Genomic DNA, 25,350 nt, shown 5'->3' with positions numbered 1-25,350 from the left:
GATGTATCAGTAACCAATATACTTCAACCATGTGTGTAGAGGTTTGCAAACAAAAATAAATAAAGAAAAGGTCAGTTTTGAATGTGGTTTGTTCAATCAAAATGCTACAGCTTGCTTAGGGATACAATTATCACTTGGAAGGATGTTAGGAAGAGGATGAAACTTCCAATCTCATTCTCCCGATATCTACTGATTCATGGTAATCCGGGATTCCCACAAGGGCAGGCTCATAAAACTTTCCACATATGGGCCACTAAAGGTCTGAATTCAGTCGGGGATTTAATCAAACCAGATTTCTCCAGGATATTGTATCCACAATTTTTGAAAAATAAATAATCCTTACCAAAGTGGACAATACACCCAATATATATTACGCAAATACACCAATATGGGAAAACCTTATTGGCGGACTACTTGGAAATGTTTCCCGCCCCTAGTATCTGAAATTAAACCTGCCCTGTTAAAAATTCTGTACAGGGAATTGCTGGAAGCGGAACAAGGAAATGACTCCACAGTCACCCATTTTTTGATTAAGTGGCATGCAATTATTGACAAAGCACTGGCAGTATCTGAACGAGACGCCATTTATTTGAAATTCCAGTACTCTACATGGTACATTACTAACAAAGTGTATTAATTCAGGGTGTTCAAGGCACTGATCCTTAAAAACGGGATTTCTGTTCATTATGTCTGTAATTATGGTGACACAGTTTACACCATCCCTGTTCTGTGTGTATCTGCGTATGTCTATGTCTGTTATTCAGGCATTGTCCTATATTCTTTTATGTTTTTTCTCTTCTTTGGTTATGCTGCTGCTGTTTTATGTATGTTTGGGTATACAAATGTTGTAAAATCTATGCAAAATAAAAAAAGAAGCTACAACTGTCACCTTTGATCTGTTTGGTACAATGATACCAATGGTTGATTTTTTTCCATTATTACCAATATTCGAGTTACAGTATCAATCATACCAGGCAGAAACAGAAGACACAAATAATAAGTTTGTATTCATGACTTCAAATATCAAATATATGCAAATATCGTTCTGCCTGCTTGTCAGATCTCCTTTCAGTGTGCACTAGCCCACACATACACAGCTCAGGCTCAGCACCATTCTTTGCTGGCATAAAGTTATTCACATGCGTATGTGTGGGGGTTAGGTTGTCATGACCTCGCCAATAAACATGGCTGAATACCCAGAACCTGGTAAAGCTGAAGAAGTGCAATGGTCAGAGAGAAACCCTGCAGCACTGGAGGACTTCCATTTGACGAGTCAATCTGCCATAATGGCAAATATGTTGTGCATACAGGAAGATAATGGTCTGTGGCCATTTGCAGTTTTGTTTTACCATAAACTGTAAAAAAGGTTTAATAGAAATATCAGAGAACTAGAAATACACAGCTGTTTGTGTTCTAAGTTTTCACACCCACTGATGTTAAACAAAATAATCCTAAAATTATTGTCATATTAACGGACGATAAACTTGTAAAACATGTGGGGCATCTAAACTTTAATACACTCTGGTCATAAAAAAAAAAGTTTTCAGGCTATAAGGACAAAATATGAGCAAATAGAAGTATCCTGGGCTAAACAGCTAGGTAGTACTCATACCCATACAAAATAGTTGATCCTTTGAACCAATTACCCACTGATGTAGAGGGGAAAACCTGTAGGGGCAAAAATCAAGGATCTTTATCATGCATTATTTGAACTTGCACCCCAAAATTCTTGGAGCAGAAATGGAGTTTCATCCCCTTGAGGTTTTTTGTGATCCATGAGTAAAGTTTCCATATGGCGATTTCCTAGAACTGTACCATATCTGTGGCTATTATTTGGTCTCCAACTTTCCCTTTTCCCAAAACTCTCAGTTGTTTAGAATCGGATCTATCAGGCACAGTTTGGGTACACTATGGTATTTGCTATACATATGCAGAGGTTATACTAAACAGAACATTGTTTTTCTGTGCAAAGAAGGAAAAATTGCCTATTGTATCAAGATGTACATCCATGGATAAAATTGACAAGTCTGGACATATATATATATATATATATATATATATATATATATACACACACACACACACATATATATTCAATTTATTAAAAATACATTTATAAAAGAAAATAAATTGTCAAAGAATTAAATTTGGGACCTAAGGCAAGGATATCTTGCTATTGGACTTACAAGAATACAGAGGCTGGCCCAGCATACCTTTTGAGCTGACTGGCCCTTTAAAAGAAACCTGTACACAAAAGGTTGCCATTGCTGAGATACTGACAATAAAAGAGTGAAAGGGACCAATACTCTTTGGGAAAGGGGGCAAGGGATCAGGAAAAAGATCTCTAAGAGTTACAGGGAGAAATAAATATTTGTAGTAGGCAAACTATTTAAAACTACAAATAAAAAATGTAGCACTTTAAACACAAACACACACATATATATATTTTTTTGCAGACCGTTAAAAAGTGACAAATGAAATGGGAATCAAACAGGCAAAAAATTATATTAGTGATAAAACAAATAACTGCAAACGTGTATAAATCTGTACATAAATGTATATATATATCTGTATATATCACTGACATGTTCGGAAAAGGCACTTTGAGAACCTTTAGAATAATGAATCTCAGCCTACTAAAACTACACTTAAAAAAAAAAATCAGTTCCCTTGCTAGGTTATATTTCCTCCTCTTCAACAAAATGTTTAACAATATTGGTTGTATTCCATCTTCACTTTTACATGCTTTGTGACTCTATTGGACTTTGCGTCCCCTGCTACAATAAAATGTAATTGTATCATAAGAGAAAGGTGACAATCGGGAGATCATGCAAAAATTACATATTCTCAATGGTGGCTAATTAGCCATGCAAAAACCTCCTCAAACAGATATTCATTTCTATTAGGAATGATTACTATGCAAGCCTACAGATGTCAATACCACAGTCATTCAAATTCTTCTTCCCCTACTAATTGAAGGTTGTAAAGCTCCAGTGCCAAGGTTTCTTTCCAAAGAGCTAATTTATGACTAGGAGGATATTTTATGTCTTCAGTCTAAGCAGCTTAAAACACAGCAAATCAGAACCATCTGTGTACTGATGCTTGAATCACCGTTTATCTATCAGCCCATCATTCTTCTTGGTTTGCACCCTGCATTCTTGGCTGCTGTGCACTATCCCGTAGCCAAATTTCATAAGATATATTAAAAATTTAAGGCATCTTGACCCTTCCACATTGCAAGTGCGCTGGATGAAAAAAGTCGTCCTTCTGCACAAGATATGTTTGAAAAAGGTCACTGGCTCGGGCTTTTAATTATGCTAAGCAGAAATGACAAAAAAAAAGTAGTACGCTACATTCAGTTTTTCCACCGAGGATAGAATGTGCTGTTTTATACTCCAAGCAAATGTTTATATTCAAAAAGAACGACAACAAGAACTGAGTGCATATCAAACATATACAGAGTTCTATGCCTCAGCCAAATACATGTGCATGTACGTAAAGGAATACTCCAGTATTGTGGGGATGTTTGCTTCCCACTTATTTTGCAATCCTGTAATATATAAAAAAATAAAAAAAAATAAATTTGCCCAACATTTTAACCTAATAACTGCAATCATTTCCAAAGTATTTATACTGTGAATACTGTGTAGATAACTTAAGTTCAGGTTTAATGCCTTCTCCACCCCCCAAATCAGTCTACAGCCATCCATTATCATCAGATCAAACCAGTTTAACCAAAAGCTATGAAGTCATTAAAGTGGACCTGTCATAACATTCTCAACATTATGTAAAAGGGTGGCTTTGCCTTCTATATAATGAAAAAAGGATGTTCTTACTGTAAGGACATGCAAAAAAATGCTAATTGTACTGAATTATTTCAGCTGCTTCCCATTTTAAAATCAGCTTTTGATCAGAGAGAAGAACTTCTTTATCATGAACCCATGTTTACTCCTGCAAGCAGCCATGCATACCAGTAATCTAGAAGTGCCTGCAAGCCTGGTCAGTTATAGGGCACCCAGGGAGCTCTAATATGCAAATAGCAACTTCCTGCTTGTCATGGTTGTCTGCATTTTAGAGGCATTTAGGTGAACTGAGGTAGACTTTAAGTAACTGCTCTATATGTAAAAACTCTACCTCCACACATTCTGTAACATGTAATTGGTATATGAGAATGACATTAAAATTATTAGAATTAGAATACATTTGTCTATTTTGGCTACTAAAATGATAGTGATGAAAAAAAGAATGACACAGAACCCTATTTTGAGTGTCTATTTCCAGCTGCATATACCCCCTGCCCTTACTTACATCCATGGCTTATCCATATATAAGCAGTGTTCTACTGAATAAGCTTACTATAGTTAGGTCCCTACTATACTTACTATAATATTACTTACTATAATAAGCTTACAGTGATATGACCCCACCACCCATTATCATCTCGGGGTACAGCTGCTGCTCTGTGTACATGAAGACCTAGACAAAGGTCGGCTAATGAAAATTAAAAAAAGACCATTTTGGTCTAAAATAAGTGAACAATTAAAAAGAAAAATATATCTTTAAATGTATTTCAAAATAAATCTTGCATTAGTAACCAATAATCCACTTTCCTATGTATGTGATGTGCATTCCAACCCTTTGTTATCTTTGTTAAAAGTCCACTGAACAGTTTTCTTTCTTGAGTAAACCAGAGTCTTGAGTAAAACAGAATCAACTCACTAAAATATAAAAAATGTGAAGTTTGTGCTTTTATTACTGATTTTTTTTTTTTTTTGAGTTAATCAAAGGTTTTATAAAATGTAATAGCTGAACTACCGCTGAACATGTAATTCATATGTTGTAATATTTTACATATAGAACTATATAGTCAGATTAAAAAAAAAAAAAAAAGACAGTCCATCACATATTTATGTTTTGCATGTGAAAGCTAAATGAAGTCACAACTCATTCTCGTAGTTTGGACAGAGAAGGGTCCAGTTTTTACTGCTATCTGGGGCTCCATTAGAGTGATTTACCCTAATATCTTGTCCCGCTGAAAACTTTCATCGGATAGAAGGTCAGGGAAATCCTGGGTAAGAAGAATGAGCTTTATGACTTCATTGCTGATTGTACCAGTACGAGTTTTCGAACTCGGCAGCCTAACAATGCAGCATAGAAACAAAGAAAGTTGAGTATGGTCAGGTTTACACCTGTCTCTAACTCGTCGATCTTGCGCGGCTCCCATTCAGCCAAACACATACACATTTGGTACGTTGCACATTTGACAGCTGGCAGGAGTGAGCGGTATGGGTACTACTTACTCCCCTCCCCATTCATTCTTTATGGGGCTGTCTCCAGACCATGTAGCATATCCCGAGAGGCAGAGGCTCCTGCTGTGAGGAAGCATTAAATGTACGACAATCTCACCACAGATGAACCTAGCCTAGAATTTGCTGCAGGGGCAAAGCACAGCTTTACTTGACTTTTATGAACTCCATCCTTAATTTTTTTATAAAATTTACGTTAACAAAGTGTGGCTGAGTAGCATCAGTTTTGTCTCCTATATCAGGAAAAGTCTAGACTAGACTGAAGTCTCTACTTCAGCCCTATAATTAACTAAACACAAAATAGTTTCTATGTAGCACCATCCCCTCCCCATGTGAACTACCAAGAGACTGCATTATCTTATGTGTAAGAAGAATGAGTCTTAATGCTGCATAGCTGAATGTAGCAGAGTCCAAACTCATTTCTCAGTGCCCACCAGCACTTTATTGCTCAAACTTCTAGATAGCACAGTTTTGTTCGTCAACTAACACTAAAAAGAAGAAATGTTTCACTCTTGGTGGCCACCAAGTACAGAGAAATAGATCGGTGATAGATTAAATAACCTCCAGCACACATCAAAAAGCAAACAAGTAAAAATGTGAAAACAACAACAAAAATGACTTCCAGATAAAATTTTTAGTAAAAACTCAAAAGGTATCCTCTAACAACGGGCTATAGATTTCCTTTCATGTGAAACTGTTTGAACTCAGCAAGAATATAATGTCAGTCTGAATTAAATTGGAGATATTTGTACACACATTACCTTTGTCTTATCGGCTGTAGGTCTTCTCGTGGTGGAACTCTGATTGGAGAAAATTAGTGGTGCACTAAGTCTGGTTCCAGCAGAATCAAGAGCCTTCAACAGGATTCCCTTCAGTTCTTTATAATTTGGCTTCACACTATACTGTAAAGTACTGACTTTAACCATAAACTTGGCTATGTCATCTGGAAATGCATAAATCAGATTTTGATATTTAGTATTGTGCACAGAAATATAGAATCTGAATAAAACAAAAACACACTTTAAAGTAAATGTAACCTTTAATGCTGTTTGTCAGTCACTTGTAGTAGGGGGAATAATGCAGATGAGGACACCAGAGAGATATATATAAACCCTTTTTCCATAAATGTTTTAGTATTTTGACGGATTGGAGCTAAACTCAGATACACAGATCAAAACATATCAAACAGGTAAAAGAGTCCTGCCAAGGATCTGTATCTCTGTGCATATAGGTATAAGATTTATAAAGCTCTTCCACAAAGCACAGCCAGACAGATGACATCACATTCTCCTTTACAATTGTAGAAAAGTATAAATACAGTGGGGACATTTTGCCACTCACTTACTGAGAAAAGGAGCTTAATAAGCAGTGGGATAAACTTAATCTACTGTTGTATTTTACTGACCAGCTGCATCTTCCTTGTTAGGCACATTTGCATTTGCACTGATCAATTCCTGTGTTTATGTATAGGGAATTGCACAAGGTTAACATCAAGGCGCATTTAGTGTGTGCTCCTCAAAATAAATTATGACACTGAAAAACATACTTGATTGCATTCAAAAATCAATCAAACCCAATCTGGGACCTTGGAATTAAGGTTTCTGGTTTGAACAACGTCTTGATCTAATGCAAAGATCCGACTGGCAGGAGGTTTATTTAGATACTAGATTATTTTACACACTTACATCCTACTGATCACAGTGCTGCCTCCTATTCAGCTTAAAGTGGACGATTACAACTAGCAAGTGGAGGGTTCCAGGTTATCAGCTCACAATTTGGATTCATTGCCTGTCAACTCCTTGATCCCATTGAGTCATAGGCCCTGATTTAATAAAGTTCTCCAAGGATGGAGAGAATACACTTTCATCAGTGAACCTGGGTGTTGGAACAAACCTAAAATCGATTTCCTAAAAGTCATTAGCTATTTGTGAACAAATGTTTTCAATTATGTAGCAGATCCATTCCAGGTTTCCTGGATTACCCAGCTTCACTGATGAAAGTGTATTCTCTGCAGCCTTGGAGAACTTTAATAAATCAGGGCAATAATGTATGTTTATTACACATGTCTAGCTAGGTAATGTCATTCTTGGGATATGGCCATTTTTGCAGAATAAAGAAGTTAAGGTGGTGCTAACTTTATGTCCTAAAATGATTTGTAAGCAAGAGAGGCCATCAACCTTTAAAATATACTCAAACTATATTTATTTATTTATTTTTGATTAATGTAAGAAATGGTTAAATGTTTGTAATTGATTGAGAGATTTTTTTCCTGTATATGCTGAAATAAAAGTGAGAACAAAATTTCTTTTAAGTGAGAAAAATGACTCTTTACAGTGAAACAATTATCCCCATTGAATAATTAGTGGTAATTTTGGATGACCAAATGAAGAACACAAAGTTTTTCACTGGCAAACAAACTGATTTTAGGCCAGCCAAGGATAAATCCTTCTACTGTCAGCTTTCCCAAGATACCTGACAGTATGAAGAACTTTACCATAAACACAGAGGGGCAAGAACTGTGTCCCTGGTGACCAAAACAAACACCTTTCACTTTACTGCCCAATTGGTTACAGGCTTTTTGAGGTCATCATGTATAATGAAGGACTAGCAGTCCTGAATTTTAAGTAGGGGCATTCATAGCCTGCCCACAGACTGTTCCCCAAAGACCAAAACAAGCATCATGGGACCTTGCTTTAATAACATGTGTTATAATGACCACTTAAAGTTTGCATGACAAGCAGAAGCACAACTGGGAGAATGGTACAGACCCCTTAATAGTGTATGGACTATCACAGACTCATTTTTCTGATTTACATCACAGACTTCTTCAGAATATGTTCAGTAAAATTACTACTTGTGTACTTTTAGTGACAACCTTCTGTCCCTGTCTACCAGTTGTCCTTCTACATTGTGACCTTGTTACATGACCTCCCAATAGGGACAACAAAGAGCAGTGGCCACATTGAGCACTCCCGTTCTGCTGCTATCAGTCAACTGCCTATAGAAATGACATGCAAACGTTGCTGGTATGCATGCATGTAGATAGGAATTGGCTACAAAGAGAGTAGAAAAAAGTGACCAAAAGTGAAAACTTTTTTATTGTACCATTTGTTTAGAATATACAGGTCTTTAACAAATAGAAGTTAGAATTACAAATACGGTGTCGGTCTCTCTAAAAGGAATCTTTGGACTGTAGTTGCATGGATAGAGCAGTAGGAAAGAAGAGACAGGGAAACAAGGCACAGCTTTGACCAATTCATTTTTGGGTGGTAATATGTTTTATTTTGTTTTCAATCAAATAAAATTGATTGAACAGAGGTCAGAAAAAAGGGCTCTGTACCATCACCAGCTGGCTAAAAATAAGAATTTGAAATATTCATATTCATGTGGTGTATTGTTGTCCCAAGTATAAAAAAAAAAAAAAAAAATATTATATATATTATATATATATATATATATATATATATATATATATATATACACACCGGTATATATATATTATATACATTATATATTTTTTTTTTTTTACCTACATCATATATCATACATACACACATATATTACATTTACAGTACTCCGGTTAAAATTTCCTCATTTTGGAAACATTACAAGACAACAATGAGCAGGCCTCAGGATTGCGGGTCTGCACCATGATTTTGAAATGGTAGGCTTGTTTTACTCCTGGTTATATCCGTGACATCCAGGGCATCCCTATGTGACAAATGAACGGCCCCTTTGGCAACGAAGATGTAAAATTACTTTGGCCCCAGAGGGTAATGTAATGTTTATTACATTACCATATGGCAGTACAAATTTCTATTTGCATATGGGTATTTTGGCACTCTCACTGATTGGAAAACACAAATTAATTTAATATTGCATGCTCATTGTGCGTGAACAAGTCTCAGGGAAGAGAAGAACAATAGCACATTGTTCCATTTTATAACATATATAAATATAGCACTTTCCCGATTCCTGAACATTAGGTTTCTTTCCGAGTATCTTATTTTGTAGAGAAAGGAATATGGTTCATGTAGCACCTCTGACCATTGCTGTTGGATTCCGGCAGAATTAATAGGCCATTGTTACAGTTCATTACATACACTCCTTAGAGCACAGTTAGATGCCTTGCATTTATGATAGTTTCCTATTGAAGTGAAACATTGGTGCTTAAACAATCTGCATCACATCTTGAAACAACAAATTAGTGTTTACTATATCTCATTTACACTTACCGCATCCATCTTCTTGACCCAACCATGCAGTGACTGAATTTGGGACTTCATCCATAAGCCTAAAGAGTGATAAAAAAAATAATGATTTTTGCATTGATTCAGAAGTTATAAAGATACAGTGGTACATGTTACAGTATATGGTAAATAAAAAAATACACATTACGGAAACCCTTGGTAATGCATATTCAGATTTGATTTCAGTGGTACTGAAATTTAAAATGGGCTGTCAATAAACAGGAATGGGTCAAAAACCAGGCATGAAGCATACGTTCTGACACAGCACACCATATATTGTTCTATAATGCATTTGTGCCATAGCTGTGTTGCTTGAAATAAATGGCATGGTAAAACTCATAGGATGTAACATTGATTAACCACCCGCATTGGAGAAATACAATGCAACACAAAAGTGTGTTCTATCTGGACCTGTACCTAGTCTTTAGGGGTGAGGTCAGCAATGGCAGTCTGGCCATTTCTCTCAGTACACTTTTCTCTTACAGTAAACCTTGCCAGACAGATGCATACAGGTTGCCATTTGTAATGTCCTGCTGAAAATGCCAGCTGCTTGGTTACTATGCTTATTTACTGGGTCACTTTCTCTACTTCGAGACACTGGTGGGATATAAGGATGCTGACCATAAAAGTCCAAGAAAATTCAGAAGTCCCTCTTGCATTATCTGTTCTTGATTATGGACACAATTAAAATTACATACTTCTTTCCTGTTCTCACTTTGATATCACTTTGTTTATGAGGGGATGATGGACAATGTTAAGTATGAAATCTGGACAAGAATTAGTACCATGTAGTATTTTAGAAGTTTGACTCTTAACAGACACAATACATTACACTGGGTTAAGTCAACAAACCCTTGCCATCAGAGACAGGAAACATGAGTTTGTTACACACATTACACAAGGCCACGTGTCAAGGCTAAGTGTCATCTACAGGTGACCAACAATATTGCACAAAAGGTCATTTAGGAGAAAGTGACCAATTAAACCCGCAAAATAGCACAAAATACTTTACCTGTAAAAAGGGGAAACAAAAAATATTCCAACCGAACACATATAACACTTCTCTGTGTTAATTTTGCTGGTATTGGTATCAATTACTGTTTTGAACGTTAGCAGAGAAAGCCACATTTTGTGCCCTAGGTTTATACTTGGGTCAAAGCATTTTCCTGTATTTCCAAGTACAAATAGGTACACCTTGGTGTGTATTCATATTGGTTTATATTCGAATACATACAGTATCTACATTGTAAAAATAATAAATGGTACAGGGCTTGGTGATTGAATGATTTTTTTATTGATCACTGAACATACTTTCTTAGGTCTAGCAGAAATAGCAGACTTTAAAAAGCAAGATTACACATGTATCTCATACTCCTCCCGTGCAACAGCACTAGTGCGTTGCTTTTAGCTACTCATCAGTCTCATGAGGTTATACAAAGAGGGCTTTATCACTTTATTAAAGTGAACCTGTACCTTACCTCTGTGTACAAAGCACAGAATCACTTTAAGTTACCATCCATCAAGAAAATGAATTGGTATGAGAATGTCACCATTACACCTCTGCCCATACTCATCTTTAAAAGCTCTAGTGTTCTGCTGGTAAAAAACAAGATTATTCAACAAATAGAGAGTTTCTAAAACTGTCAGTTTTGGCAATGAATTGGAATATAAAAGAGATTTTTTTTTTAAAAGAGAATTGTGTGGCATGTTCCATTTTTGTGCGCACTTTATCCTTTTCCAATGATATTCACTTTTATATTCACGTATGTATTATTCATGGTAAGAGGCTTAAATTCATACATAATAAGAGCAATGCAGAAAGAGTCATTCTGATTCTTCTAACTCAGTGCATTTAATGTTGAGATTACCATTTTTTAAAGCCATATAAACAACAATGGAAAAAGGTTAATCTTTCAAGTTTAGTTCTTTCTATTAATTTTACACATTTCATGGATGAAATCCTTACGAAATTAAAACTTCAAGCTAACCAAGGGAATTCATTCAATATTTGAACAGTTACAACTCTCCTACCTGAAGTGGATGAGGGGCATATTTGGAAGAGATTAAACACATTCCATTTGGATTGACATAGCACACCTGAGTCTCTATTTCGGTGACCAATTCTACAAAGTATTTATTACAAATAAGTAAAATGATTACTAGAACTGGTAGATCTATATTAACAATTTAATAACAAATCATTAGAATTCTAACCATTTATCTTTCCCTACTGACATCAAAGCAGTTCACTTTGATTAGGACTATGACTGGATAGTGAAGAAAAGCAGCGATATGACAAGTTTATTTCTGCACTTGCTTTATCCAATCAGCAAGCCTCATTTGCTAGATTTGCTAAACTATGTAATACTTACAATCTTTTATTGACTGAATGTTCCCCTCTCTCCCTCCATGAATGCAAATGTGCGGGGTATTTCAAGGTACAAGGACAGAATATTTAAAACACATGTAGGCAGTTATAACTAACTACATACCATATTAATTTAATTAAACAGAGAGTATGGATATCTGCCTACATTTACACTGAACTCCAGACAGATAAACAAAAACTGGGTTATGTAATTAAAAGCAACTAGTAAATAATAACTGAAACCATCTTGACATTACCTACAGCAAACCTGGTAAAAGGGCTGGCATCCCATCATATTCTGCTACCCATTGTATTGTGACACTGGTTACTGCGCATGTGTAGTGATATCAACTGTAGCACGATATGATAGCTGTATCTGTTTGTCATACAGATCCCTGTGTTACATCCCCTATATCTCCTAAACCATGTGATGTACGGACCTGATATGTTCAGGGTACACAGTGGGCTCTTATGGATATTGATTCTTTAAAATTCATCCCTCTAGACTTTGAGAGTTTTAGGATGAGGGGGGCACAATTCAAAAATATGAAAATGAATAGGGATCTCTTCTCACCTGGGAGTGATATTTCAAGACCACTGGCCCATGGGGGTGGTAAATGGAGCATGAAAGTCCCCCAGATCTAAACCTAGGGTCATGGTCTTGAAATATCACCCTGAGAGTGAGATCTGTGTTTATTTTATTACATTTTTTTAACTATTCATATTATTTGTACCTTTGATTATACATCTTGGAAATGGGGTTGAAATTTGGGGTACTAACAGCTATAGGATCTTCTGTTTTCTCCCGATATACAATTTTGGGACTGTAACACTCATGGCTTAGGAGATGTAATGGATGAAGCACAGGGAGTTTTATATTAATAATAATATCAAATGATGTGGAGACACAGCTGTCATTATCTGATGAGTCCATTGAACACACATGCACTAGCCAGGGTAGCACAATACAATAGGTAGCACAGTGTCATAAGACATAAGAGCTGTGTTTTGATACACATTTGCAGGAAAGGAACATACTGACATATAGAGAGCAAAAAAAAGCATAAGGTTGACCTCATCAGTGTTCTACTGACCCTTCACTCACCAGTCAAAAGGCTTGGGGAAGATGGGAAGTGATCTGCTGATGCAGTAGAGGTTGGGAAACATATTAGGATGTCTGGATCACATGACTGGCTAAAGTAAATTACAAATCCTATGACAAGTGAAACAGTTTCTATATGTTTAATTTAGGGTTATACATATAAGGGCTCTATTTATAAAACAGAGAATCATATATGCCCTCAAATCTTTCAGGTCCATGTGTTTGAATGGCAGTAATTGATTTTCACCCGGGTATATTGGCAGGAATGGCAGATTCCCTGTTTAATAAATAATAATAATAATAATAATAATAATAAATCAATAGATAGAACACATATCAACTGCAAAATCTGGAATTCCAATTTCTTTCATTTGATCCTGAAAGTAATGGAATTAGTATGAATGTGTTGATAAGTTCATGTTTCTATGAAAAATAAGTTAATTTTATTGGTGACTGTTTATTTAAATAAATCTCTCCCCCCCTACTTTACTAAAATCAAGGACTGAACTACAAATGCAGATAGAACAGAGGTGTCCAATACCAGTGCTTGATTTTTCATTTAAAAAAATTCCAGAAGTTTTACATATGGTCATTTTTTGCCTGTTTGTAAGCCATACCTTACTAACTTATTGCTGTCTGTGCAGATTCTGGCCCTCAAGTACTGAAGCTGATCACCCTTGAGAATAAAAAAATTGGTGTCCCAAGGGCGACAACAAACTTAGTTTGGACATGGCTATTTTTTCTGCAGGGCCTTACTTGAGGCCACAACAATATAAAATCCCACTACTGCACCAGAGGCAGAACATGGCTGCTCATTCGCTATTATATATATTTTTATGTGACTACTGCTACTGCTTGAGGTAGTTACTCATCAAGTATTGCAAACAGGAACCAATCAACTTTGTTGTGATTGGGCAGACTGGTGAAGTGCTAACTTTGATATAGGTTACTTCAGTCTGCTATACGTCTTAATAAATAACTGTGTTTGCATAACTCAGTGGACATCCAGTGCAGCTTATGCAGAGATAACTTTGTAGTGTGTGCATCAAATAAACATTACAAAAATAATTATTACAATACAAAAGATTTTTAGCAAATTGGTCACAGAGTCCAACATGTTGGGAATATTTTACATCTGTATGGTGACATAAAAAAAAAAAAAAAAAAAACATAGCACAGTCCTAACTTGTTTAAATAAATCCTACCAGAATGCAGAAAAATTAAATAAAATATATATCTACAAAAGACAGTTTTCACCACCAAAAGGATTTTCAGAACATAAGAACATTATATTTGCTTGTGGTAAAAATGTGTTCTTATTCGCAAAGCATACTGGTTTCATGCCCTCTTCCACTCAAAACAGAAATGTGTTCTAAGATCCAGATGTCTAGATTTCTTCCTACTACTTTTTACATTTTATTTTCTGCATAATATTGCCGTAAAATGCTAGTAATATAGAATCAGAACTTATGTACTATACTAGGGTTGTAACAATAATAAAAAGACATTTTTGTGGCTGGCTATACAAGAAACAATGAAAAATGAGAATGATCAAAAGACCCCCTGTGCTATGTTCTATATTGAAGAACATGCAAAAAAGCACTATAGCTAATCAGTCTATTCAACCCAAAAACAAGCATGTTTTTGGTTTTGGCTGGGTTCAGACAAGTAGTATTTTACCGCTGCATTTACCCCCCTCCCCCCCCCCCCCCGGCACATACTGCCTGGAAGCGGTAACAGACTGTCACTTCTTGGTTTTTTCCAATGTTTGCAAATGCCTGTGCAGGGGTTTGTAAGAGGCTGCAAAAGCATAGCAGAGAAGTTTCTTTTCCCCCCAACTGAAACTGTTTGTAAATGAATAAAACAACTTGCACAAATTCAAGTCTTTGGGGGCGACAAGGACAGTCTAAAAATACGATGTTCTCCTGTCAAATAAACATAATGAATGGACCCATTTGGTCCATTGTTAACCATTTTTAGCAAGTGGTACCTAGTGGTAAAACAGTTTGCAAAAAAGCATTAGTCTGAACCCAGCAAAGGTAACTTTGAAGCAGCGATTTACAGAAACTACAAAACTCTGCCTGTTTTCTCTGTTGAATTGTAGCTGCCTGCAGAATACAATGCTTATATGTGTAGTTATAAAACACTGTGCCATGATCTTTAGCAGCTCCATTGGAGAACAAATGTAGCTATTTAAAGTTTAAAAAAATTGTAAGCAGTTTTTTTTTTTTTTTTTGCAGAAGAAACTGGCTACGTCTTTTCTACAATGACAAAATGTATCCTGCCTGTTTGTGATTTTCTATAGAATGTACACTGAGCTGGGCATGTGTGCTACTTCTCCCACCTCTTAGATTGTGAGCTCTTCGGGGCAGGGTCCTCTCCTCCTCCTGTGTCACTGTCTGTATCTGTCTGTCATTTGCTACCCTTATTCATTGTACAGCGCTGCATAATATGTTAGTGCTATATAAATACTGTTTATTAATAATTTAATAATGTGATGTTTAGTGTACAATTGCAGCATGCTTTGGTGCCAAAATGAATTCACTCCTGTGTGCATGCGCAGAAGTTATGTCTTTTCAGTTTGGCAATTAAGATGGATGAACCTAAAACAGGACCAGATGAAGATGTTGGTGCCGCCAAGGGAACGAGAGGAGACAATTTTACTTCCAATTCTATCACTGGCTATAAAAGCTGCTAAAAAGCTAAGACCAGAAGTGCTTTAGGACTAAAAAAACACCTCCCCCTCTCCTCTTTCACACATTGGGACTGATTTATTAAAGCTCTGTGAGGCTGGAGAGGATAAACTTTCATCAGTGAACCTGGGTGATCCAGTAAACCTGGAATGGATCCGGTCCAGGATTCAAGCCTTGGAGAGCTTTCATAAATCAGGGTCATTGCAGCAGGTGTGATGTAGCCGTCAAGATAACTATGAGGTTAACCAAGGCTGAAAGGTCTATTTGAGAGATTGCTGCACAGGACAGCTCTGGATTTCTTGCAGAAACAACAGGTATGTTTTTGCATGAAATGAACTATTTAACAAAAAAATATGAAGAAAATTAATATTTGTTCAGTTCACTGATAAGGTTTACATAAAATGTACCTGACATGAAAATTACAATGACAGAGAGTCTGAAAGTGGATTTTGGTACCTTTTAGTATTAGCTGTATTTCAAGTCTATATATTTATTCCTTAATTATTTATTTTACTTGTGGTTAGGCTTAACATACTTTTCTACAAGCAGCTACATTTTAGGTGACATGGCACAATGTTTTAGAAAATATGCAATTATAAAAAAACAGGACATAATAAAGGAAAATATTAAATACACTTCTAATCCTATATATTAGACAACTCAAAGCCCGAAAATGTCTGTGATCAATAATTTAAGGGATTTTGTTGATGTAAAGAGAACATGTTAAGCTTATTAGTATTACATATATATTTTTTAAAGTGTGTTTTATAACTTTTATTGAATATTACTTGTTTGTTATAATAAATATCTGTCAAACAGCAACCTTGTGAAAGCATTGCACCTAAAAAAACCCAAAAAAATAAAAATACTGTCATACTTTTGTTTGGCAGCCTGGACAGCGGTTGGAACCTTTAGGTTTTGATTCCAAGGTAATCTCCCAGATAACCAATGCAGCATACAGAAAGAAAGAATTTCCAGATCACCTCGTCTGGATGGGGCTAAGGAAAAAAAAAAGAAAAAAAAGCATTAAAAGAAAAATGATGAAGTATCAGGCTACGTTTTTTTTCAAAGAATGCATTGACTATTAGTGATGAAATATGAAAAAGTAAAACGGGCAAAGTGTTTTGTTTGTTCAGCTGTATTAAAAGTAAAAACGCCCAGTCGTTTTAGCTTTACACCACAGACGGCCAAGTGACTTGTTGCTGGAGAAAAGGAGGGTCAGTTTTCTTACCTCCTCCAACTTCATCCTTCCTCAGTCTAGCCTGTCACATGAACTTGATCCCCATGGCCTCTGACATGATCCAGACAGCCCATAACCCAGCACCAACACTTTCTCAAAGAGCCAGGCAGTAAAAACAAAGAAAGAAATGTCTGCGGCTAAATTGCTAACACATGTTCCAGGAAGTCCATGGGGTCTACACTGGTCATACAGAGACCATTTGAGTGCAGACTAAACATTGATGGCCTTTCCTGTTCCATGATGTTCGGAGGCTGGAGACTGAAAGATAAGACAAAACTGCCATCTAGTGTGAGTCATTGTACTCTCAGCCTTCGCACCAAGACGGCGTATTGTACCTAGACAATACAGACACCTTTACGTTAATAATTTCTTTCACACATTAGGCACAATTTATGTGGTTATAGCCGACGTAAATATTTCACCAGTTAGGCAAATTATAAGAAAGATAATAAAATTTTTGTAAATGTACAACCAAATAAATACTCTACCCATCTGCAATTTTATCACAAATATCAACTGGAAAAGCACACTATAATTCACTGTGATCACGTTACACACAAAGAAAAAAAAAAAATCAGGAATGGGTTAAATCTACAAAAATATTTATTAATACAAGAAAAAAAAAATCACAATGTGCAGATATTCATTATTCAGTGCTTAGGAAGTTCGGGTTTACGTGCCAGATAAAACCAGCTGATATATACACCTAGGAAAGTCCGTCGTTAAATTTCTTAAGCCGTAATTTAAAATTTGTTTTATTGTGTTATGAATATTTGGCGTGTCGCTTCTCGGGGAAAAAGGCGGCTAGCGATGTTTCAATCACTAAAGCAAGATTGTAGATGTATATTTTATCTGCTTGTGCAATTGGAGAGAAAGATGTAATCTCTTCCCCCTGCTGCATGCGGTTGTTAAACCTGCAACATATTTTATGGGCTTTCGTTAAGTGAATTCGAGAAAGTCACTCAGCAAACTTATCTTTTAATTTAAAAAGTCAACTATTAAAAGCTGCAGTGCCAACACATCATAACTGTTTTGTGTTATTCTGCATAAGTTAATAAGGAATCAGAGGACCAGATTAGCCTTACACATACACACACGCACATACTCCATCTAAACTGCTATTAGGGTATGCGATTATTAAAGGCCCTTCAACCTAACAGAATGTTGTTCTGTCCCTTGGGTGCCGTTTATTTTCTGCACTGGCTTCGACAGCGTCCTAATGCAAGACTTGGCTCTCGTATTAAAATAAAAACACAATCTCCACCACTTGCTGTTCTATAGCGATTTTATCAGCCATAAATCTCCCATTAACTGTGGAATGATTCCATTCATACAAACGTGTTCACAAGTTCTTTTTCCATCATAGCAATACCATATTACAGCCTTATAAAACCAGACCATTTTCCTGCTGAAATGCTAGAATAATGTGTGTTTATGTACATAGAAGTATGAATAAATATGTGTGTAATGTATATGGAAGTATGTATTTAGATGTATTCTTTACGTCTCCATTTAATTAGATACACATTTTACATATAACATTCTATACAATACAATGTTTTCTCTAGAAACTTTTTTTACTCATTAAGAAAAAAATGTTTCATTGTGCTACACCAGTTTATTAAAAGTGTAAGTAAAGTGGGAAAAGAAAGTTACATCCATTGTCATTTTTTATGGCATTCATGTTGCAGATGTTTTATAACTTCATTGCAGAGGAAACCTTGGTCACCTTGACAGCCAGAGTTTTTTCACAAGAAAAGTTAATGTATTGCAGTGAGCATACCAAACACAGGCATGTGTTGTCAATGAACTGCAATGTTTTGTTACAATATCAGTTTTTTAAATTCAAATTAAATAAAAAAACTAAGATTAAAAAACTCTTGGGAGGTGCAAATGAGGTCACCTTTGCCTCTTGGGAACCTAAAATCTTGTGAGAATGGGTCATTCTTGTGGGATTTCAAGTGACCAGGAGGCAACAGCATGTTTTCCACCTCCCGAAAACTATGGTATGAAAAAGTAATTTTTTTTATACTTTAGGTTTTGCAAATCTTACTTTTTTTAGGCAGAAGGGGGAAGCTGGCAGGAAGTGGACCTTTGTTGAGAAGGTACGAATAACTGCTATGCACTACAGAACATCGATGGTGTTTATGTTCTATGCCAGGGGTCGGCAAAGTTTTATGACCACAAGGCCATTTAGGGGGTGGGCGAGAGAACACTAGGCCGGACCCACCCTAATGTCTTCGCCCACCACCAGGGAACGCCCCCGAAGTGAAATCCCTCTCCTCTGTATGCATTGGGGAGGAGAGGGATTTACTTTAGGGAGCTTTCCCTATTTACCGTAGAGGTGAATATCAACGCCGGTCTCGGTAAATAGGGGAGCAACAGCAAGGAGGCTCTGGCTCTGGTAGTTTTTAACGCCCCCTGGCAGATTTGGCTGGTAACCTGCGGCTCCGGAGCCGCGTGTTGCCGGCTGGCATTAGGCCGGATCGGTTAGGGGGCATAAGGCCCAAATGAACTACCGGCTAGGCTGTATCTGGCCTAAAGGCTGGAGTTTGCCGACCCCTGTTCAATGCAAAAATGCAGCAAGTCCATGTTTCCCCTCACTCTGATGTAGTGAGGGGAAACTCACTAGATCTGAATGATCTGGGGTTAAATAGCACATACACAGCTGTAGCGTTGCACTAGCCTTGATCTAAAGGTGGGTTAAGCTATGTTCAAGGTGGTAAGGTTGTAGCGTGGTTTCTGCTTCTTCATGCCACTGAACCACGTGACATGTAGTGTCTCTCCTGCAGCAGGGAGTGGATCAGTACTGCCCACTATACAATGTTCAAACATCATTCCCTCAGAATCAGCATATGTGTGCGTGTGGCCAAGCGGTGGGCAAGGTGCTGTCTGCTGGGAGCTGCACAGGTACCCCTGTTCCTGCATCAAGTCTGAAATTAGCCTTAACCTCTCCAATGCTTTAGAGCCCCCATTGGTAGTAAAAAGCAGTTTTAACCCTTTCCTTATATAACCTAAAAGGTTTTGGCTGAGCATACAGTTTAATATGGTAAATAATCTGTAACACCCGCTCACCGCTTCAGTCAATTTGCTATTTTTTCGGTGTAGGCAAAATACATGATCATTAGAAAAAGCATTGTTTGTAACAGACCGAGTTGACACCATTTCTATTGGTTGCAGAGTATTGGACAAACAGTCATACATGCAGCTTGCTATTCAAATCAATTTAAATGGAGTCAATATAAGTATAAAAGATGTGTTAAATGAACTTTAATAAAAGGCAATCTGATTGGATGAGCCAGTGCTCTCAGGACATCGGGAAGCATAGTCCGTAAAAGCAGGGCAATCATAAAATAGCTTTCACTGACCCTAAACCAAAAACTGAACAAATAAAGGTGCACCAAGAAATAAAAAAATAAAAAGCGCAGTACAGTGTCATGTGTAAGTAAAAATAGGGAAAAGCTCTTCACATATGAAAACTATTGATGTGCAATAAAGCAGACATGAATATCCTGCAGAAATACTGTACAGTGTATCCACATGGGGATATTAACTGACAGTGTTATAAATCAGCATCAATTTATAAGACACAATATTTCTGTTACATGGCAAAAGCACATGCAAAACAACTACATCAAAACTGTGTCAGTTTTACACTTGCCATTTGCTCAGTTTGTTAGTGTATAGTAAGGTTAGGAAATCACAATCAATATTCAGCCTGCTTTATATACTTGTAAATAATAATAATATTAAAAAAAACAAACCTCAAAGTAAAGCTTTCTTCTGCAAAGCAATAAAATATACAACTTTTTTTTTCAATGTACAATTATTTTGAATGCCGGCCTAATTAATATGCAAATATTGAATTTTGCCAACAAAGCCAAGGGCTGGATCAAATGTTCTAAAACTCTCACTACACAAGCAAGGAGGCCACCAATTACATGAGTGCATATATAAACACTTATGTTCAGAGGCCCCATTGGTACTACAGAAGATGCTACTCAAAGGTGGAAGCCTGCTTTTTATTTAGAATGTTTAGGGATAGGGGTTATTAGAGATATATATGATATCAATAGGATAGATGTCTTCCTACACAAACTACTCAGCATATATTTTAATATCTTATTTTTTGGGCACTTGGATTACAGCACTTTAAACCTAACAACACAAAAACCAGATACTATAGGCAAAATGGCAAACCTGCAAAAACTTTCCAAATTATACTCTGGCACAAATGTTTGGCATATACACCTATATGTTTCTATCTAATTTTACGCTTTTACAAATATTCAGGTTTATGTGGAACCCCAGGGGGTCCTTCAGAGGTTGCAAGGGTTCCTTGACCTGTAACTGATTGGTCTCCCATTTGATGATGATTACATATTTCCAGGGCCAATAACACTTAGTAGAGTCAGTTGCATGATGATTTAGGGGGAAGGGGGTGTTATTCTAGCCACCATTTTAGGGGGCATACTTTCTTTCTGCCACCGATTTATGAGATTTTTTTCCAAGAAGACTCCTATAAAAGCTGTAGAGTTACAAAAAAGGATTTCTTAAAACATGAAAAATATTTTAAGGGTACCTTAAGAGTAAAAAGGTTGGGAAATGTTGCTATAGATGGAGATGTGAATAAAAACAAAAAAATTGAGCCTGATGTCCAGCCCAGACCTAAGGTTCCATGGAGCTCTGCCAGGACATAGAGATCAGTTTTGAGTAAAAACCAAGCCTGGTAAAGTTCACATTAGGATAGAGACTGAAGGAAAACCGTCAGAGTTATTATTTTATAAAATTCTAGTAGTAAATTTTTCACAGATGTAATTTTGACTTTTATATCTATGATCCGCTGTATACAGGGGAGGTATAAAATTACCAAATGCCACCTTTTTTATGTAGCATGACCGGCATTCCTCTAGACACTATAAGCTGTTTGATGTGTGTTCTATAAACTCAGACGTTCATCATAATTATTCTAGACCTGCAGGAAAAAATGCTTATTTGGCAGCATTATCTATTCTAAACCGTTAGCTAAAACAAAAATATATGATAGAAAGGGTTTACTACCAAGGAATCCTTATAAAGATCCTTCTTCAAATTTCTTGTGCACAGCAAGCTAAATTAACATTTTAAACAGTACCGAAGGGACAGATATGCTGCTGCATTAATTTAGATCTGGGAGATGAGATGGCTTTGTAGTTACTGTATTTGTGCCGTGCATTATCAATGTACAAAGTAGCAGGAAAATGCATCAGTGGTGGCCTGACAGTTAGACTCTTTTAAAATTAAATATAAATAAATATAAACACAGACGGCCTTCCCAGGGTTTCTGCTTACAATTCTAGCATTGCTGTAAGCATGCAAATCCACCCATCTGCAAAACATTACTTTTTTGATTGAAATATGGTATTCCTGGAGCTCCACACATTCTCTTGTATCAGTTTGAACTGGAATACTGCTACCTTAATTCATATAATCTACTAGCTGGAAGGTCCCCCATCATCCGTTGCTGTTGTAGGCCACCCACCTGCCACTCCCCAGGGCTTTGCCCTTAAAAACCTGTACCCCTACCCTCCAATCTCACAGGGCATTCGGTAGACACAATGCACAGTTGTAGTGAGCGTTTTAAAGAACACATTTAAATATAAATTTTGTGCCTAGCAAGCAGCTTTCATGGAAGTACTACTCCTCTCATGTCTACCAAAGATTTGAAGAATAATGCAAAAAAAGAAAAAATAGCATATTTTTCACAAATTTATAGATTGCCTAAATCTTAGAGTTGTTGTAAAGCACCGAAATAAACTATATCATCAGTCATTTCATGACCCATGTCTCTGTGCATTTCACCAGCTAGGGTAAACACTGCACCTCGAGCCTCATTTGAAATCCCAGTGGTATGCAGAAGATGAGAAGAAGTCTATATTTTTTTACTAAAGTGACTGTTCTTGAATGTAGTGAGTAGTATTATTGGCCCGCATATGCACAGTCTACACTACAACCTCATAATGATGACATCACTACATTTAAAAGATAATATCTGGTTACAAAAGCATCTGGTGCTCAAAAAAAAGTGTTAATAATATTTGCAGCCTCCGAATAATATGTATAAAAAAATGGTTCTATACCTGGGGTACAACTTCGAAGCAGAACTTTACCCTGAATTAAAAAAACTTGCAAGCTGTATAAATTTTTATTGCAGAAGAGACCTTCTGGGCATAATTTACTATAGGTAAGTTTCAGCTTTTTATTTAGCTAAGTGAATGATCACCTTGCAAAAGAGATTCTGTGTTTTCCTTTTATTTTTTACATTTTTGTGTACATGATTGGATACTTTTTGCATAGTGAGTTATAACCAAGCTTTGCAAGGAGAATATTCACTTTGCTATGTGGGCAGCCAATATTCCTTTAGTAAATCAACCCTAATATGTCTCTTTTGAAATCAGTATTTTACCTTCCTCCTACCAAGATGCTTTAGAATTTACCTTTTTGCATGTGCATTTCAGTTACATTCTCGGCATGGCTTGGTGCTGGGATGAATGAACACTTATGTGGGAATTACATTACCCTGGTTAAGCCAACCAAAATGGCTGAAAGTTCCAAATCTGAAAGCAGGAGGGAAGATATCAGTAACATTGAGGGTATCAGAAGACATCCCACATTGGAGGGATGAGTACTAAAGAGTTTAATACAGCAATACATATATGGATGTCTGCAATTATCTCCACAACAAGCTCCTGATGTTGTGGTTACATCATTTAAGCTCCAGGAAAAGCCCCGAGCTAACAAAAATATCAAGATGAGGAAATTCTGGAGCTGTTTTTTGCACAAATAAAATACAAAAAGCCCCCATGTTGCCATAGTTGCAAGAATGTAAAGGTAACGTCCCACCAAATTTTTGCTAGGTGAATCCTTTTTGGAAGATCTAAATTTCTTAACTGTAAACCTGCAAATTTAAAAAAAAAAAAAAAAAAAAACTTTGGTAGGACACCTTAATAAGTGCCACAGCAACTTACCTGCACTCCCTCCCTGCTGTTAGCTGCAAATAGTAAAATCGACTCTTGTCGATGACCGTAGGCGCAGAGACTCGTCACTTGTCATGTGCCAGACCCAGTCGCCATTATTGGGAGGCAGGTCAAATGCTACCCCATATTTGGAAATTAAAGAGCAAGGACCTGAAGTATAGCGAGTAAGGGTCAGGGGTTTGAAAAGACTGTTACTTTGTCCTGTATGGTCAAGGAGATCATTTGTTTTCAAACTATGAAAAGGCTTTTGCGATGTTATGCACTGTAGCATAAATTGAGTTTCCCTTACAAAATATAGTAAGTAACTTTCCTCTGAATACATGCAGCTCATATAAGGGCTAAATGAAGGTTTGGTATTTGCTTATAGTGCTTTTTTGCACCAACATAACAGCACAAAAGTCTCACCTGTGTAACCAAACAACAAACACAAACGGTTGAAAGTCTATTGCAAAGCCAAGGTCTGCAGACATTTTTCTAATTCAACATATTAAGTGTGGTATGCCTACAAAGAAATTAGGTATTGACTGCTTGCCTTGCAAGTGGAAAAATCTACAAAAATCTATAGCATGCATTGATCCAAATATTACTTTTAGCACTACTAACAATGTAACAAATTAAAATGGTATCTTGGACGCCAAAATAATTCTCCTTAATTATCCAGCCAACTGACAAATATAACACTGTTTTACGCAAACGTGGGGGTCTTAAAATTAATTGCAACTGCATATAAACCAACCATGATTTAAAATGTAGACTGTATTTAAATGAAGATGTAAGTGATACCTGTCATAAACACCATTGCTTTATCTTTCCAATAAGGTTCAGTTAGATAAGAAAAAATAAATGCTGTGTTTTTGCAGATTAAAATAGGAATGGAAATTAAAGCTTTAAAGGGTGTGTGTGTGTGTGTATGTGTATATATATATATATATATATATATACACACACACATACATACATACATACACATACACAGCATTTTAATTTATTTATCTATTTTTACAGTTTTGGATTTATCAGTTCAGAAGTGTTTTTGTATAGTTGTATTATTCTTTACATGATTTTAGATAGATGGGTAGAGTATTTGTTATTAGTGACAAATGATTTTAGAAGTGTGATTCTACCAATTATTGCCAGGCAGGACACAAAATTTTAATGTCTTGAGCAGTTAATTACAAACCCAAATTTTTTTTTAAAAGAAGGGAACATACAGAACATTTAAATACCTTGCAACCTTTGTATGTTTTTGTCTACAGGAATTGACTGGAGCACTGGTGGAAATTTTTGCAGATAACAAAGCAATCCATGCCTAATAGTTTAAATTTAGGATTTTGTGCTAGAACAGTCTTTCTCTACTTTTAACATGGGGTAACCC

The 25,350-nt window shown here is 36.4% G+C and overlaps 1 protein-coding gene across 2 annotated transcripts in view; it reads right to left on the bottom strand.

Moving 5' to 3' along the window:
* VRK2 (VRK serine/threonine kinase 2) overlaps nucleotides 1-25,350 on the bottom strand; it is a 48,890-nt gene that overhangs the window by 5,830 nt on the left and 17,710 nt on the right. For both annotated transcript variants that reach the window (XM_072409508.1, XM_072409509.1), the window contains exons 9-11: nucleotides 16,597-16,717; nucleotides 9,542-9,600; nucleotides 6,068-6,249 (exon numbers count right to left, since the gene is read on the bottom strand). In XM_072409508.1, the coding sequence (XP_072265609.1) occupies nucleotides 6,068-6,249; nucleotides 9,542-9,600; nucleotides 16,597-16,717 (362 nt within the window). The remainder of the gene's footprint in view (nucleotides 1-6,067; nucleotides 6,250-9,541; nucleotides 9,601-16,596; nucleotides 16,718-25,350) is intronic.

This window comes from Pyxicephalus adspersus, chromosome 4 (genome assembly GCF_032062135.1).
Source record: "Pyxicephalus adspersus chromosome 4, UCB_Pads_2.0, whole genome shotgun sequence".
Classification (NCBI taxonomy): Eukaryota; Metazoa; Chordata; class Amphibia; order Anura; family Pyxicephalidae; genus Pyxicephalus; species Pyxicephalus adspersus.
This window is presented reverse-complemented; position numbering and strand designations above follow the sequence as displayed.